Below are 15698 nucleotides of genomic sequence, written 5' to 3'. Positions count from 1 at the left end.
ATAGAATGTACAATAAATCAATTTACATAAATTATCCAGGATTAAATGTTATAAAATCCTAATCTGACCCAGTCAATCCATTTTAAGGCAACGAACCTATGAAACGTAATTTACGTAATATATGTATAATGTAATAATTTACTGTAGTACTTGACACAAACGTTTCGGTAATATGTTTGATATAATTGTCATAGATTCGTTACCTTAATTATGAAATTTCAATCATCACTCACCGACCGATGCGCAACAGCGGAGTTATTCTGCAACGTCGCTACGATGATTCTGTAACAAAACAAATATAAAATCCAAATTAAAGCAGAGCATAAAAGAGAGGGATAGAGTCATTATGAAAACAATCAGTGAACATTGCATTCTACAATATTCTACATTATTGTTTATTAAGCAAATTTAATGAAATAATTATGTAATTTTTTAAGAATAATTAATCCATTGGACATAAGTTTCTGTGGAATTTCTAAAATAGAGAAAAATAAAGAGTTTTTAGATTTCTAAAGAATTTCTAAAATAAAACTCCTTTTTTCTCTCATTTTTATTTTCTGAATATTTGGTAGAAAAGTAAATGACTCACTCGCATAAGATATAATATATGTATAGGTATGTATAAATCAATTATATTTACCGCATGTTGCTCCGCCGGCGCCTGATGCCTCTCCTAGGCCTCCACACCTCCTCTAAGACTGCTCGGGATGTCAGCTAGTATTTCCTCGATGCGAAGCTTCTTCCCGCGTGGATATTTTCTGAAACATATAAATAATCGATTTGATTAAATAATTGTTACACGCATCAAACATCTTATTCATTATTCAATTTAATAATTATTTAAATTACTATTCCAAAAATGTTCTTTATCAGAATAATAAACTTTAATCATTTCAAATTATTTCTTGTTACTAATTACAATTTCCGAATCACGAAGAAATAAAACGACTAAAGGATAAACAAAAAAGAGATTATTTTTAAACAAAATAAATAGTAATATTTATACCATAAAGTTATCACGCTTATGCCCGATGCCTCTCCTAGACTTCCTCCTTCTCTCAGGCTGCTCGGCTTGTCAGCTTCGCAGGATTTTCTCGAGGCGACACTCCCATTATTCTATTATTTAAACAAATAATTCGATTAAAGAAAAATAGACCATACTTATGTATATAACTTAACATATAAATTAATTTATACTCACTGCCTCTTTTGAAGCTGTCGTGGACGGGGGGAGGATGGTATCTGTTCCGTAGGCACTTGACACAGCTCTCGCGAAAACGCGGGCAATTACTATCGCGCGAAACTTTGCACGGCACTCCCGTTAATTGGAATTAATTAATACGCGATGAACGCGATACAACGCGCGAAAAAAAACCGCGAGAAATAATTAACCGCGTTGTCAATACGTTCGGGAGAAGATAACTGACCCGACGATTTCACCTGCAGATCAAAATAAAGTCCCTCCGTCGAGTGATACGTACGCTGCGGCGCGGTGACTTATTTAATTGTTCTCTCGCACGACTCGCACGGTGATTTGCGTAAACAAGGGGTGCGCCGCGTACAAAAAAACAATACCGAAGCCGCGTGCCGCTCTCGACAACATTTCCCCGAAATACTTTAACGTTTTCCGATATAAATCGATCCTTTCGAAATTTGAGAGAGTCCGCTACACTGATTCGTTCCGTGTTCACCGCGTTACGTGGATGGCGACGAAATCTTCCGATGTCGGCAAATGCGCGCGGTATTACGCGAGTCAAATGAACGGCTATACGTCGAAATTATATAGTAGACACGTCGAAATTAAATATCACACGCGCAACACGACATCAAGCTCGTAAATCTCGCGAATGTAAAACCGCACTATTAACACTTTGCACGACGAAGAGTCGCGACTACCGGCCGTTAATTTACGCGACGCAAAGTACACACGAAGATTATGAAATATTCACGAACGGGCGGTATCACGGCGTTCCGTTACTAAAATCACACAACACAACGATATATCACTCGGTTCTCTTATTTCTCCCTTCGGAGAGAAATTACACGACAGTTAACCAGCACAGCGTTCAAAGCGCGACGCAAGACAGTCGCGAGAATGCTACGTACGTTTATTGCTATCCATGGCGTGACGGACGATTATCCATTATCCCCGGCGAATATCACAATAACACTACAAATAATTCACAATTCCCGTAAACCTTTGCCACGACGTCTTCGATTCGAGCGATTCACATCCACGACACATCCATTCCAACGAATACTTCATTTCTTGTAAGTACGCCGATTATTTCCGCGGTTCTCGAATTCGCGAAACCAGGAGCAGGAATGCCAACTGCAAGAACGAGCGCGTTCCGAATACACACAGCACGGAGCACGGCGACGAGGCGCGCGGGGCACGAACACTTCACACTCGTGCGAGATTCATCGAGAGAACGAAAGCTGAATGACTTTCGCAGGCAACGGTACGCCCCGAGCCCCGAGCGTCGACGAAAACAAGTGGCGGCCGCTCGCCGACAAAAACGATCGCCCACGCGCCGACTTCGAACGTTATTTCGTCGAAATTGCGAGAATTCATTCTACGGTCGCGCTCAGTAGGACGTCCGTCCGGTATTGGTATAAAGTGTATGTAGTACGGACGCCGCGGACGCGGTTGCTCGCCGCGCCAGCTCGAACGTGATTGGCCGGACTCGGGGGTTCGACTCGCGAGCCAATCGCGTTCGACGGCGCACCTGACTGTGCGGCCGGCGGTGCTCGAATATGCGCAAGTACTATGCGACGCGTTTACGTCGGTGCGGCGCGAGACGTTGTCAATCGCGTGTATAATTCCTCTTTCTCGTGAACGAAAAGAGATGCGGGTGCGGAGTGTTGCAAGCAGAATGTACGCCGAATACTCCGTTCCTTCTCGTGTCGACTGCAGCGAGTGGGATGCCGTCGCTGGACGAGATGAACGCCGAATGCTGTATGCTGAACACCGTACGTATCATCCTCCCGACTGTGATTTGGCGTGCCTCCTGCAGTGCTCCGTGATCTCGGTGAGTGAATTGCATGAGAAACGAATTATTTGAAGCGAGATATATCCGAATCTAAATAGAATCGTCGTCCCGCGTGACGCGGTGAGACCATAACCCTCAGAATTCGCGTCTCCTGCCTCCGTTTCGATTTCCACTCCGAATTAGTGAATCGCGCGGGAAGACGCGATCAATAAATATAATACGGAACCTCTCATTAAACGCGAGAATTAATAATCAGCTGTTTAATTGAAGAGAACGATCGCGTTTGGCGTTCTCACTTTGCTTGTCACGATCGCGAACGAGAGAGCGGCGAGCTTCAATAAACTTATATGAATATTGATGAGAGAGTGCGAACAAGCTCGAATATGCGTCCACGAATAAATATCATATTTCGTTAAAGAACGGGCACGTCCCAGATAGCAAAACGTGAGTGTGCAAAATCATGCAAATGTAACGCAGCTTTACATGTGTTGCGATCGTGACGCATAGAGATGTGCGCCAGGCTTAGTGAGCCGAAGATCCGAGTTCAAATCCGGCCGAGAATCGTCGATTTTTATTCGATCGCCACCTCTCGGAAAGCAAACCACTGAAGAGTATCTCGTTATACAGCGCTAAAAAATTGGCGAAATATGATATGGTCATCAATATGATATAGCTGATACAATTTAATTTTCTGTAAAGTAGAGATTAATGAGGAATAAAGAAGCGTACGTGGATTGATTAGCAAAAAAAGAAAGAACGACATTAATTCAATCGAGGGTGTTTTGAAATAAAAATAGTGCTACGGAAACTTTTTTTTTTCTTTTTTATAGAGAAAATATAAAATACAGCCAGCAGGAACAAACCTGTTTGGCACATTTTTACATAGGTGCGCTTTTTTGTCCCGCGACTTTTGTCCCACGATTCGGCGATTATTTAAGTTCTTTTCCAAAAGTCGTGAACATAGCACGGAAGAGAACCACAAAATCGTGAATATTATCTACGGGATTCATGGACATTGATTACGTAGTTTAATGTTTACATTTTACGGACATAGAGGCGCTTCAAAATAAAGTAAATTGTAAAGCGCCCATGGCCGCTCTCAGGTTTCTCTCTGCGTCTCTGCTCCGTAGTTTCGTTGCAATTTTTTATATCATTACAGAAAACCAATGCGGAATATAGTGTGATACGTCGAGGTATGTAAGTTTTGTGATGAGTATAATTATTTGAGTATTACGTGATTGAAATCGTGAATGAGGAGTGACGATTGAAAAACTTCTTCATAAATTCTCGATATACAAATTTTTCGAATTTCTGTTACTTAATGACAATTCACGAGAGTAATAAGGATATCGTAATTCTTGGTTAGGAAAAGAAGCGGCGTTTTTCGAACATGGATGTAATCTTCGCCCGTGGACTGAGATTTAGCGTCGAATTAGGCAATGCCTCTATATTGTTAACAAGGTATCTTCCGTTGTCGGCATGCTACACATGTCGTGTCAACACAACACGCTGGAAGTCAGCATTCCCTGGTAAGCTCTGACATAAACATGGTGAGAATGTCAATGGGTTCAGTATGTATATTATCAGGCTCATTTCATTTGCAGAAAGATATCGCCGTTATAAGGCTGCGTCATGTAATTCTTTAGGTCTCGCAAATAATATACTCGTGTATCAAAAGTCACTGAAACAGGACATCAGCAAAAATGGTATTATCCTGGCCTACTATTCGGACCTTAAGCCAAGTTCCGAGGGTGATTGCCAGCAACCTCAGACAGAGCAGAAACTGTCAGTATTTCAAAAAATGAAACAAATGACTAAAGATTATTGGCATGTATTACTACCTGTGCACTTGATTACTTCGATAGGATGGGCAGCTATATTCTATACTGCTGTTAGGAAGTACGTACAAGAGCAATTGACATAGGGTTCTTTCCATTTACTGACACAAGTCGACACAAGTCGACACAAGTGTTGTTTTGTCTTTTTTACTCATTGAACGCAATGAAAGATAGAACGACGTTTGTGTCGACTTGCGTTAATAAATGGAAAGCACCCACAAATTGATGTCGTTTGAACTCGACAATTTATTAACGTAAAATTATGTACTTTTAGTGGTGTGGATATAGTCCAGCTGTTGGAATATATGAATTTTAGTGAGAAATATATAAATTTAATACGTAACTCGAGTGCCGGTGATTGGGCCATTACTTATGCACTTTATAAGATATTTACCCCACTCAGATACACCGTTACCGTTGGTTTGTAATTTTAATACTTTATGTAATAGATAATTTGCGCTGTGTGTCAAATATTAATACTGAAACGTAACAGGAGGAACGACAATGGCCATTAGGTATTTGAGCAAATTAGGCTACGTGAAGGCATTGTCATTCAAGCGTCAATCAACACAGGTGAGTAATGTACGTTAAATGCAATGTCACCTGGTGAAATTGAAAAAATAAACTATTGAACATATAACTATATCTGTATTTGCATTTGAAACATCTGTCTTGTCTGTTTTCTTACACGCACACACGTGGTGCAGCCTGCGGGCAAAGCTATGAGTAGGTTACCGATTACGTTTCATCTCAAATATATCGTGCTCATCTCTCTTGTTTTTGTTTTTGGCGAGATATTCTTGTCGCGTGAATAATATAATTATATAATATATCGTAAATTTTGTTCTTCGACGGCAGCATGTGTACTCCTCGTAATCGTCTTTAATCGTGTTGTAGCCAGCACAGTCAAACAAATCTACAATAGAACACGAGACAAAATCCAAGACAGAGTGTGAAACAGACCGACATACGAAGCCGCCAAAACCATAAATATCTCTCCCGCTATGTCGGACCTGCGAACTAGGCTCGGCGTAGCTCGGGGACTTATTGTAACGCGATGTCGATGTATATTTCTCTTTATGAATGTATATTATATTATGATAAATATCCTGCATTAAATATTCCTTGATTTATTTATCCCCATTCGTCGTTCCACATGCAGTTCAAGTACATCAATGAAAACTTATTGCAGTTTGTCTTTATTAAAGAGTAGTCATTTATACATACTGCATATTACGATTTAAATAAGATCGTACTATTTATCTACAATATGCGCGCGAACTTAAAATTATTTATATGTAACGTAGAAACAATTTACGCTTATTAATCTTGAAGAATAACAATAGTTATTTGGCAGCTCGAGTTGTGCGTCTTTCAATGCTATAATGTTGTCGTATATTTATCGTTATATAGCACGCCTGCATACTTTTCCAGTCTCCACACTTTGTGCGAAAACACTAAAGGCGTTATTATATAGTTTTCGAAGTATACCGATAACCTTCAATATTACGTGAGTCCTCGCAGCGAGACGATACATCTGTCTTAATAAATATTATTAATGAATGCTATATGAAGTACATACAATGAAACTTGATCGACGGAGGAAATTCGCAGGAATATTCCCGGGATTCATATTTTCACCATAAAATTGCGTTATAATAAACATACCTGATAAAAATATATATACACACGATAAAAAGTATGAAGTTTTTGCTTAAAAACGCATAATTATTATGCTACTATATCACAGTTGCCTGCGCAACTCATTCATCCTTATGAACCACTGCATTTGCAGAGTTGCTAAATAAATAAGAATCGCATATATTAAATGTACCACTTATCTAGATAATTGATTATCTTCGATAAAAAAGACCTTGTACTCATAATCATGCAACGTGCACTGATACATCAAATTGATCCCAGAAGACAATATAATAATTTCAATTTCCTAATATCAGTTTTGTAATCATGTTTTGTTTAAGTTTAAAAAATTCGTCTTTCGCTTAAAGACCAGAATAAATAAAATCGCATTTTTTGCGGTAAAACCTGCCTAAAATGTAGCTAATACGCGATAGATAATTGATTATTATTTTTACAATGATTAACAGCCGTTTGTCATGTATTGATTCGTTAATTGTTCTTCATAAGATATATTTTAGTAATTATATTAGCGTATATATCGCAATAGATTAACAGTGACAACTATTACAACAAGAATCCTGTGTAATAGGTAAAACGTATGTATTGCAAATCCAAGTGTGTTATTTTAGGCAAAGATTTTTTTACACATTTCTTGCTTTTTCAAATCACGTTATTTAACACGATTGAATGTATTAACTTTTAATTTAATAAGATTAAACATGCTAAATGATGTAATTTAACACATAAAGAAACACGTAAGAAGAGCTTCTGTCTAATTGTGTTATTTTTGCACGTTTTACGCGTGTAAAAATAACGCACTTGAATTTGCAGTATGGCCGGAGCGACAATCAATTTTTATTCAAATGCGAAGGAATAATTTGCAAAGATTGATTCGTACACATGCCATGCATAATACATATTTGTCACGAATTATTATTTTTTGAAACATTACTCTATTTCTGTCGCCAATCTTGCACTATGTAGCAAACATAGTGTCATTCTGCTTGATTCCTGTCATTAATTTAGCATTATATTTTAACGAATTTCGAAATTTTTGCGAGCATTCTTCCAACAGCATACAGCCAGATTCTATATAAAATTTGTAATTTTTTTGTCGAAAAAATTTAGTGGCAGACATTTTACAGAATCTCGATAAATTTGGTTGCTGGGAGTATTCGAGTTTACTGTGATAGCAGATCGTACAACATATTGGTCTCGCAAAGCTCAAACTTTTAGCTCATTCTGGTGCATTGTCGTAAGATTAAAGCTGAAAAATTCTTATCTTGATCAAATTAAAAGACATTAATAAATATCACATCGTCGCCCCTTCCCATTTCCTAATTCAATTTTTCCGAGAAAGTCTCTTGAAAACTAGGACTTAGTGTGTATTATGATATATGTGTGCACGTACACACGTCCTGAATCTATAAAATTCGGGAATGTTAACGTCGATTTCTTTCACTTTACTCAATTGATTTTCGTAATACTCATTATCGGATGATCGTTACGTGCGCAGTTTCAAAAGTTCCGGCAGAAGCTTAAATATCAATACACTTAGCCCATAAACTGATAGCTAGCGGACACCGGTTGCGGTGCTCTCGGTTGCGTATGCGATATGCGTTGGATGTGACACGCACGACACATAAGTCTGCCGTCAAGTGGGTAGCACCGCTTATCCGGCTCGTCGGTCAATTGCATGCCGCAATCCTCACAAACGTAGCAATCCACATGAAAGTCTTTGTCCATCGAGACTACCCTGACCGTTTCCTCAGTTCCCTAAAATAGAAAGGGAACACGGCTCGTAAAAAGAAGTTTCATCGGGAACGCTAGAATTGTCGTGCGCCTCGATGACGTAAGCGAGTTAATTTCTAGTGCGCATACCTCAACTGGCGTGATTCCCTTTCCACAAGACGCGCACTTAGGCGCAAACATTCTGTGGTAATCGTTTACACAATAGATCTTATTGTCAACGTCGACCGTGAAGGGTACACCATCGAGGCACTCGTTGCACACGCAACATCTGAAGCAGCCCGGGTGATACGACTTGCCCATGGCTTGCAATATCTGTGGAAAGCAAAGGGTGACGTTATACTAAATACTTGAATTACAATGGCGACTTAACGGATGATAATCGTGTCTCGTCGTTTACCATTTCCATGATAAGGTGGCCGCAAATCGCGCATTTCTCGGCCGTCTGTTGGAAACCAGAATACTACGAACACAACGATTTCTATGAGTTACGCGAACAATTCACTGTTATTTCAATCATCATTTAAATTATAATAAATGGCTCACATACCAAGTAGTCCTCCTCGCAATAAACTCTCCCATGAACATTGTAGAAAGCTTTGCCGCGGAGAGCCCTTCCGCAGGAACAGCATATGAAGCAATTGGTATGATAGAGATTGCCCATTGCTTGACAAGCCTGTCCGGCGCCGGTTACTTTCTCACCGCATGTATGGCAAATACCTATCACCAAGAAAAATGAATGTGAAACTTTACGCTCCATTTATCACGAAATCATATGAAGAAGAGACAATTTTTTTGCCGCGACATACATATATTTCAACATTTTTCGTGGAATTATAAATATGTTTTACGTGAATTACAAACGTATTACAAATATTTCTAAATATTTACATATTTATAAACAAATTAAAAATTGCTTACACCCGATAATTTATATTGAAATTACTATAACAAAAACTAGCGTTTTGAAATATAAGTTTTAATTCAGTAGAGTAGAGAATTGGATTACATCGTGAAGTGAGAAGTTTGAAAATCACTCGTCGTCAGAACACATTCGCGCGGAGTTGAAGAACACGAGAAACGAGCTTTACCATCGGGGAGTTAAAAATACACCCATCGACGAACGTGACAATGTGGCACATTCATCAGGGTCGCACGTTCATCGCGTTTAAAAATCGCCCGGTTTGTCGCGGATGAACGCAGATGAAAAACGCGAACTCACAGTTCTCGATGGGCAATAGCGATCCTGCCATCCCTTAGCGCAAAAATTTTCGAAACTCACATGTACACTGGCTGTCTCAGTATTGCAACTTGGTTTCGCTAGACCAGGTCGCATTAGAATCTAACAAACGAGTCGGACTGGTCTATCTATAATGAGATTTGTTACCGACCACGGCGATGCGGCCACGCGTATAGAACGTTACACGAAGACTATTGGTCGTCTAAGTATGAAAGCGGCTAGGGAGACATTACGTTCGCCTAAACGCTTGCCACTTCGCGACTGACATTGCTTCGCTCGACCGAGGTTCCTGTCTGCTCGTACTCCATTCCTTATTGCGCGAGTTAGGCGGCGTTCACATTTATTTTCTAAATTGTCTTTATATTACAGCATATCTTTCTTCGCCTTCCTTTGTATTGCTTGTTTAATATCTTCAGGAAAACAAAGCTTATTTTCATCATTTTCAACACAATAAATTATATACAGCATCGATAATTTTATTTTACTGTGATAGAAATTTTATCCTATTAGTAATATTTGTCTGATAAGATTCGATATTATCATTTGATACGCATTTAAAATGCATCATTTAATTCTTCGAATTTAATTTTGAATCCTTGCTTATTCATTCGTAATTCATAAAAAATAAAGAACCATGTTAGATTTTTAGAAAAATGTGTGATAATTGCTATATAACGTGATTTATTACGAACAAAAAGTAGAGGAGAGAAATACAGAACAGAATATTTATTATTTCTTATATGACATAATTAGCATAGATAACAGAGAAAGAGAGAAACAACAATTAAGGAAAGTAAACAAATTTAATTTTCTGATTTTTGCATTAGACGTAATCTTGTAAACTACTTCGCTGAACATATGCAATCGCTGAATATATGCTGAATATATGCTATTATCGTATTTGACACGAAGAAGCCATAGAAACTATCAATCGTACATTGTTGCATCGGTTCAATACGCACTTATTGTTATTAGTATGAGCGGTACTTTAACAGAGAGCGACTTTAAAGAGTCGTAAGATTCAAGTGAGCTATCTCTTTATGTATTCACCTATGTGTCGTACTCGCCCTCGGCCCTTTACGCAAGAGAGATACGCGAGAGAGATACGTGGGTGGAAACTAACGCGGCGCGTGAAAGAGTGAATGTCAACGAAGTGTCGCGCTTAAAAAGTATCCGCGACGCACCGAAACTCGACTCCGTTTTCCGAAACCGGTCTACCGCGAACTCACGCCGTGGGAATTGGCACAGCCTTGGTATCGTGCCTTTTAGCGTTTCAGAGAAATATCTAAAATTATGGATTTACTCGGGGCGATCGTACCGTGTGAACCTGCGATCGTCGTTTCCTTAGTCTTCCTCCCTTTTATTTTATTACAAGAATGAAAGAAAGTATAAAAGTAAAACGAAACTGTGAATAACGTCAAAAAATGTCAAAAGAAACAATTCAGGCCGAATGACGTGCGTCTAGGATAGCTCGTTACCGTGTAGAAATATGAAATACAAAGCGTATAATGATAATCTTGGTTTTCCGGAATGAGTGAATAAACATTACGTAAGCAAATTTTTCTTACCGAAGTACTCTCCCTCTTCCTCCTGCTTTTCCATTTCCTCCTCAAGTTGTCTCGTCAACTCCTCTATTTTTCTTTCCGCTTCCGTTGGTCCCTGAGAGAAGTAATTTGCATGGAGAACGATCTCAATTATTAACAATTGAATATTAAACAGTATAATGATATTTAATATGTACGATAGAAATTAATTACATAACTTGATTGTCAAAAAATTAGTATTGTGAAAAAAGCGGTTATTTTAGCTTAAATTAATTATGTGTATAGATTCTTTATGCTTAAACGTTTAATAGAGTACTCCATGCAAGTATTATAAAACGCTATTGTTTTCATGTATATTCTTGATTTTTGTGTGTCAAATGAATAGAGACCTATGAGAAAAGATAAAGACAGAAAATGTTAAAATAACATACAAAAATACGGATGCCTCATGAATAAAATATCATCTGGTGAATGCACGTCGCTTGTCAGAGGCGAACAATTTACCAGTTATGACTCATTGAACGCGCGAAGAAAGAATTTTTCGGAGATGAAATCATAAGCGGTTTTTTCCAAATTTTACGTGTTAAAAATTGCATAGTATAGTAAGAGTGTAAAATGCTAACGAAAAATATGTAGTATCTGCAAGTCATATTTTTTATTTCAAATGCAAATTAATCTTATCGTTATAGGTCAGGCACAGATTACATAAAATAAATAAAATTGTCGGTATTAGTGAGATCATCACTGGCAATATAGGAAGTTTTATATTTTTAAAGTTATTCATGATTTTTGAAAAATTATTTTGAATGAATTACATTTGTGAGTAGGGATAATCCATCTAAATCAATTGCATTGTGCGATGAGAATGTAATTTAAACAGAGTATGATTATATATATACGCTTTGATATGTTAGGAACACATCAGCATTGTTTATCCCTCTTGTAGAGTGTATCTTATACATTATTTTCGTTACATTTTTAGTAAAATATGCAATAATGGTAACAGATAAGTATGCGATAAAAGTGCCAGAGGAAAATATATACATGCATAGAATTTTCGAAATGAGATTTGTCATGTAGATTCAAGATTTAAAAAAAAACACCATTTTTAAATAGACGTTGCAAATAGTAATAAATTTACCGAAGGTCTAGAAATGACGTTGTAGGGCAACAATCCCTTCCCAGGTGCAGGCTTGATCGGCGGACTAACAGATTTTCTCTCTTCTGCCTCTGGATCAGAAGATCTTTGCAATACAGGTACACCAGCATTTAGGAGTACGGGCCCTGCAACTCCACTGGTGACACCGGGAGGAAGGCTAGTGATCCTGGGACCGGCGTTCAGGTCAATTTCACTAGTTGAAGCACTATTGACAGGAGCTTGTACCTGTCCACGTATAGGACTTCCCATAGAATTGGTCGACGACAGAGACAGTCCACGTCTGGGTGAATTAATTATATTTTGCGAAGCAATATCTAATGGCATCGGGCCGTGCGTTGGGCTTGTTTTCGGAGATTCTCTTACTGCATTGTTGTTGGCAATAATGGCCCTAACAGGATCGCTTCGACTTGGAGAGTATAGAGATGTATTCCTTGTAGATGGGAGATCCGATACGTCTGACATGTAGTTTCTGTCACTTTGTTGCAATGTGCCTAATCTCAAATGTTCTGTAGAACGATTGGAGGAGTAAACGGGAGAATTTCTTGCAGGGAAATTTTCCTGATGGTGATAGTTTCTGTCATTCTGAGGCATTGCACGATTTGGAGAATAACATGGAGGATTACGACATGCTGTCTGTTCTCCTGAACGAATTCCGTATACCGGAGAATTTCTGGCTTGCGAGTCTCCTGTGAAATTTGTATTTGTAGTCCTCGAAGAAGCCTCATATTGTTTGTAATTTTGCGAATTGTCCTGTCGAAATTGAGGCGGTTGGCTATTATCAATCTGATTTGTACCACGAAATCCTTGTTGGCTACTCATAGCATTTTCCAGTGAACCGCGATAATGATGAGGCTCTGGTGGTAAGCGTATCGGAGGAGACTCACTGTGGTATGGCAAACCAGGTCTCGTAGATTGTTGCTGCTGCTGATCAGCGTTATAATTAAAGTTTCTATTTGGTGGTTGCAATTCAGAGGGGGGTACGTAAGCGCTTCTTCCAGACTGATGGTCGGAGGAAGCAGAGGATGAGCTTTGTAAGTACTTAGCAGTAGACGAATCGATTGATCGTTGTAAACTTGAACCGTCGTAACTTTGACCACGTATACTTCCACTTCTTTGTTGGGTGTACGATAAACTTTGAGTCATTCCACGTTGATTCTGAGATTGTCCCACTTTTCCAGTCATAACAACATAATCACCGCCATTGATATTTGCTGGATGATAATAATTCGGCGGAACCTGTGGTCCCGGCTTATTCTGCATGCTCTCAGAAAAGTGCACTTCTTGTATGTTTTCGTATACCGGTGGTGCTTCATACGGCGGTAATTCTTTCGCTGGTGATCCACTTTGATAACGATTGCCAGTTGGGACTTGCGGTTGAGCTTTCCTGTAATTTCCTTCATAGGAATCGCCAACTAGAGAACCTCTAGGACTACTTTTCGGACTCTTTCTAGATTCTATTGGATGGTAATAAGGAGGATGTGGCTGACTCTGCTGCGGATAGTAATCTATATTCTCATAAACAGGTGCCTGTTGGTGACTCGCACGAGTCTGATTCTGTTGTTGTTGCTGTTGCTGCGCACTGATTTGCTCCACTGGCTTCGGCGTAGCAAATCGTGAAGCAGCTATTATGTTTTCACGTTCATATAATTTGTAATCAGTGGCGGCTGCCTGTCTGGAAATATCCGTCGAATTGCCATCAATAAAACTTTCGATAGCGCCAACCGGTCTGCCAGACGCTCTAGCGTCATTTCTGTTAATCGCATTTCTCGATACAGGTACCTGAGCCTCAGGTCTCGAACCTGAGATTCTGGTCGCACCACCAGCATCCGCAGCATCATCTCCAAGGTGTAAATAGCCTAATTTTTGTACGTAGGAAGTATCTGTGGAATTGCACATTGGCAGTGATTCTCGTTGGCACAATGATAAGTCAGAATGTCGTTTAATCCTTCGCGTGCACTTTAATCAAATTTTCAAAATCAAGACGCTGTTAACGAACTCGATTCAAAGCGACACGACATCATATGTGGTGTTACGGTAACTAGGTGGTCCGCTTGTCAAAACGATCTTGCTTTCCTTCTCTTTCTCCTTCTTCTCTCTTCCTCTTTCAACTCTTCTTACGTGTGCGCTCTCGTAATCTTCTCACGGAATAGCACGAAATCCGACGCGCGGTATATGTTGCACGGGGCCACTACGAGGACCTTTTTTCTCCTTCGATTTCGGGCTACGCCCCACGACCAGGGCGCCTCGGACCTGTGTTGTTGCTCCTCGAGTGCGACCGGCGCACACCTCGGGCTTCTCTCGTTTCAGCACCGAAAAATCACCACCTGCGAAAATTCATGCGACAGCGCATACGCACGCAGAAACGCAAGAACAGGTCAGCATCGTCTCTTGTCAAGACAGGAACCTGCGACAGATGTCGTGGCATTACACTGCTGTTCTGGTCTTGCTATTTCTTATCATGCTGCGGCGCTAAATGTAAGTTCCATGCAATATGGGTTGATCAGCAATGTGGGAATCATAGGAACTATTACGGTAAACCGTTTCTCTGCATAGTTCCGTATAGAACCGTTCTGCCGTTAGTCGCTGGTGCCATCAGCGGTATGAATGAAAACTAGGGATATAACTCGAATTCCATATTTAACCATTTGTGGTATGACTAATTTTTTTGCATCCACATTTAATTTGGAGAGAGAAATATTGATTCTAATATTTTTTTCTAATTTTTTTATACAGATTAATTATTTTGAAAACAGCTTTACAAAATTTTAAAATAAGATCTATTTTTTTTAAATGTCTAATAATGTTTGATCAATCTTTAGCATTTTGTGAATCATGAATTTTATTATTCTTTAGATAAATAAATTGAATTGTTTTTATCCCAAAATCTCTTCAATAGGGATACGGAAAGATTTTTTTTGATGCAGCGATATCAGTCTAAGCGAAATGCAAATGACGAGATGTTGGAAACAGGTACTTTTTAAGATCAGAATGTGTTAGCAAAGATACGATACCGACCTCGTGCGTCTTCGTACAGTTGAGACTGCTGTGCGCAGAATAATAATGCGATGTAATTCCATTATGTCTTTTTTATTTTACACTAGCTGGCTTTGACTCGCTATGTTTTGCTTGGTGAGGAAAGAAAATGCGCGTATTTAAAAATGGATCGTCAAATAAATTACAATAATATTTTAATAAATATTAACTTAATTAATATTTATTAAAATAATTTTAGTTAATATAAATATTAATAAAATATATTATTTTTAATTAATACGCAAGTTTATACAAACTTTTTTTTATCAATTTTGCAAATGGTTTATATCTAATGTATTTTAATCCGATGGTGACACTAATCTTTGTTGTCCTTCTTACTAACTCTACTTTCATTCCAATTAAACTTAATTAGCTTTCGCGCATGACCTGTAAAGATAGTAATTTTCAGCGCAATTGCACTGGGATTCAAGATTCAGGATAATCAGGGGTTTGTATGCAATCGCACGGCTCATCTCATAATCGATGAATTCTGAGAAATGG

General features: G+C 38.8%; 2 protein-coding genes and 1 long non-coding RNA gene across 4 annotated transcripts; 1 reads left to right on the top strand and 2 right to left on the bottom strand.

The window, feature by feature from the left end:
* Positions 1-147: 147 nt before the first annotated feature.
* On the bottom strand, positions 148-1415 carry LOC112465058. Its single transcript, XR_003041978.1, has 4 exons — positions 1202-1415; positions 1007-1116; positions 641-758; positions 148-282 (listed from the first exon to the last, which is right to left on the bottom strand). It is a non-coding gene; the product is annotated as an uncharacterized LOC112465058 (long non-coding RNA).
* Positions 1416-2792: 1377 nt separating this feature from the next.
* On the top strand, positions 2793-5950 carry LOC112465057 (uncharacterized protein C18orf19 homolog A). Of its 2 annotated transcripts, XM_025032428.1 has the most exons (7): positions 2793-3032; positions 4360-4522; positions 4598-4892; positions 5106-5251; positions 5325-5404; positions 5539-5557; positions 5729-5950. In XM_025032428.1, the coding sequence occupies exons 1-7, from the start codon at positions 2850-2852 to the stop codon at positions 5785-5787; spliced, it is 945 nt and encodes a 314-aa protein (XP_024888196.1). In that variant the 5' UTR covers positions 2793-2849; the 3' UTR covers positions 5788-5950. The 2 variants fall into 2 exon arrangements, with proteins under 2 accessions (XP_024888196.1, XP_024888195.1); XM_025032427.1 differs by lacking the exon at positions 5539-5557 and having other exon boundaries at positions 2796-3032.
* A 64-nt stretch (positions 5951-6014) lies between these two features.
* On the bottom strand, positions 6015-14547 carry LOC112465054 (LIM domain-containing protein jub). The gene is made up of 6 exons (XM_025032424.1): positions 12147-14547; positions 11030-11120; positions 8772-8941; positions 8622-8684; positions 8354-8536; positions 6015-8248 (listed from the first exon to the last, which is right to left on the bottom strand). Exons 1-6 carry the CDS (start codon positions 14058-14060, stop codon positions 8027-8029), a joined length of 2643 nt encoding a protein of 880 aa, XP_024888192.1. The 5' UTR covers positions 14061-14547; the 3' UTR covers positions 6015-8026.
* Between the last annotated feature and the right edge of the window lie 1151 nt (positions 14548-15698).

The sequence above is a fragment of the Temnothorax curvispinosus genome, unplaced genomic scaffold, assembly GCF_003070985.1.
Source record: "Temnothorax curvispinosus isolate PA1 unplaced genomic scaffold, ASM307098v1 QBEX01014880.1, whole genome shotgun sequence".
Lineage (NCBI taxonomy): Eukaryota > Metazoa > Arthropoda > Insecta > Hymenoptera > Formicidae > Temnothorax > Temnothorax curvispinosus.
The sequence above is the reverse complement of the archived record's forward strand: the minus strand, read 5'-3'. Positions and strand labels throughout refer to the sequence as shown.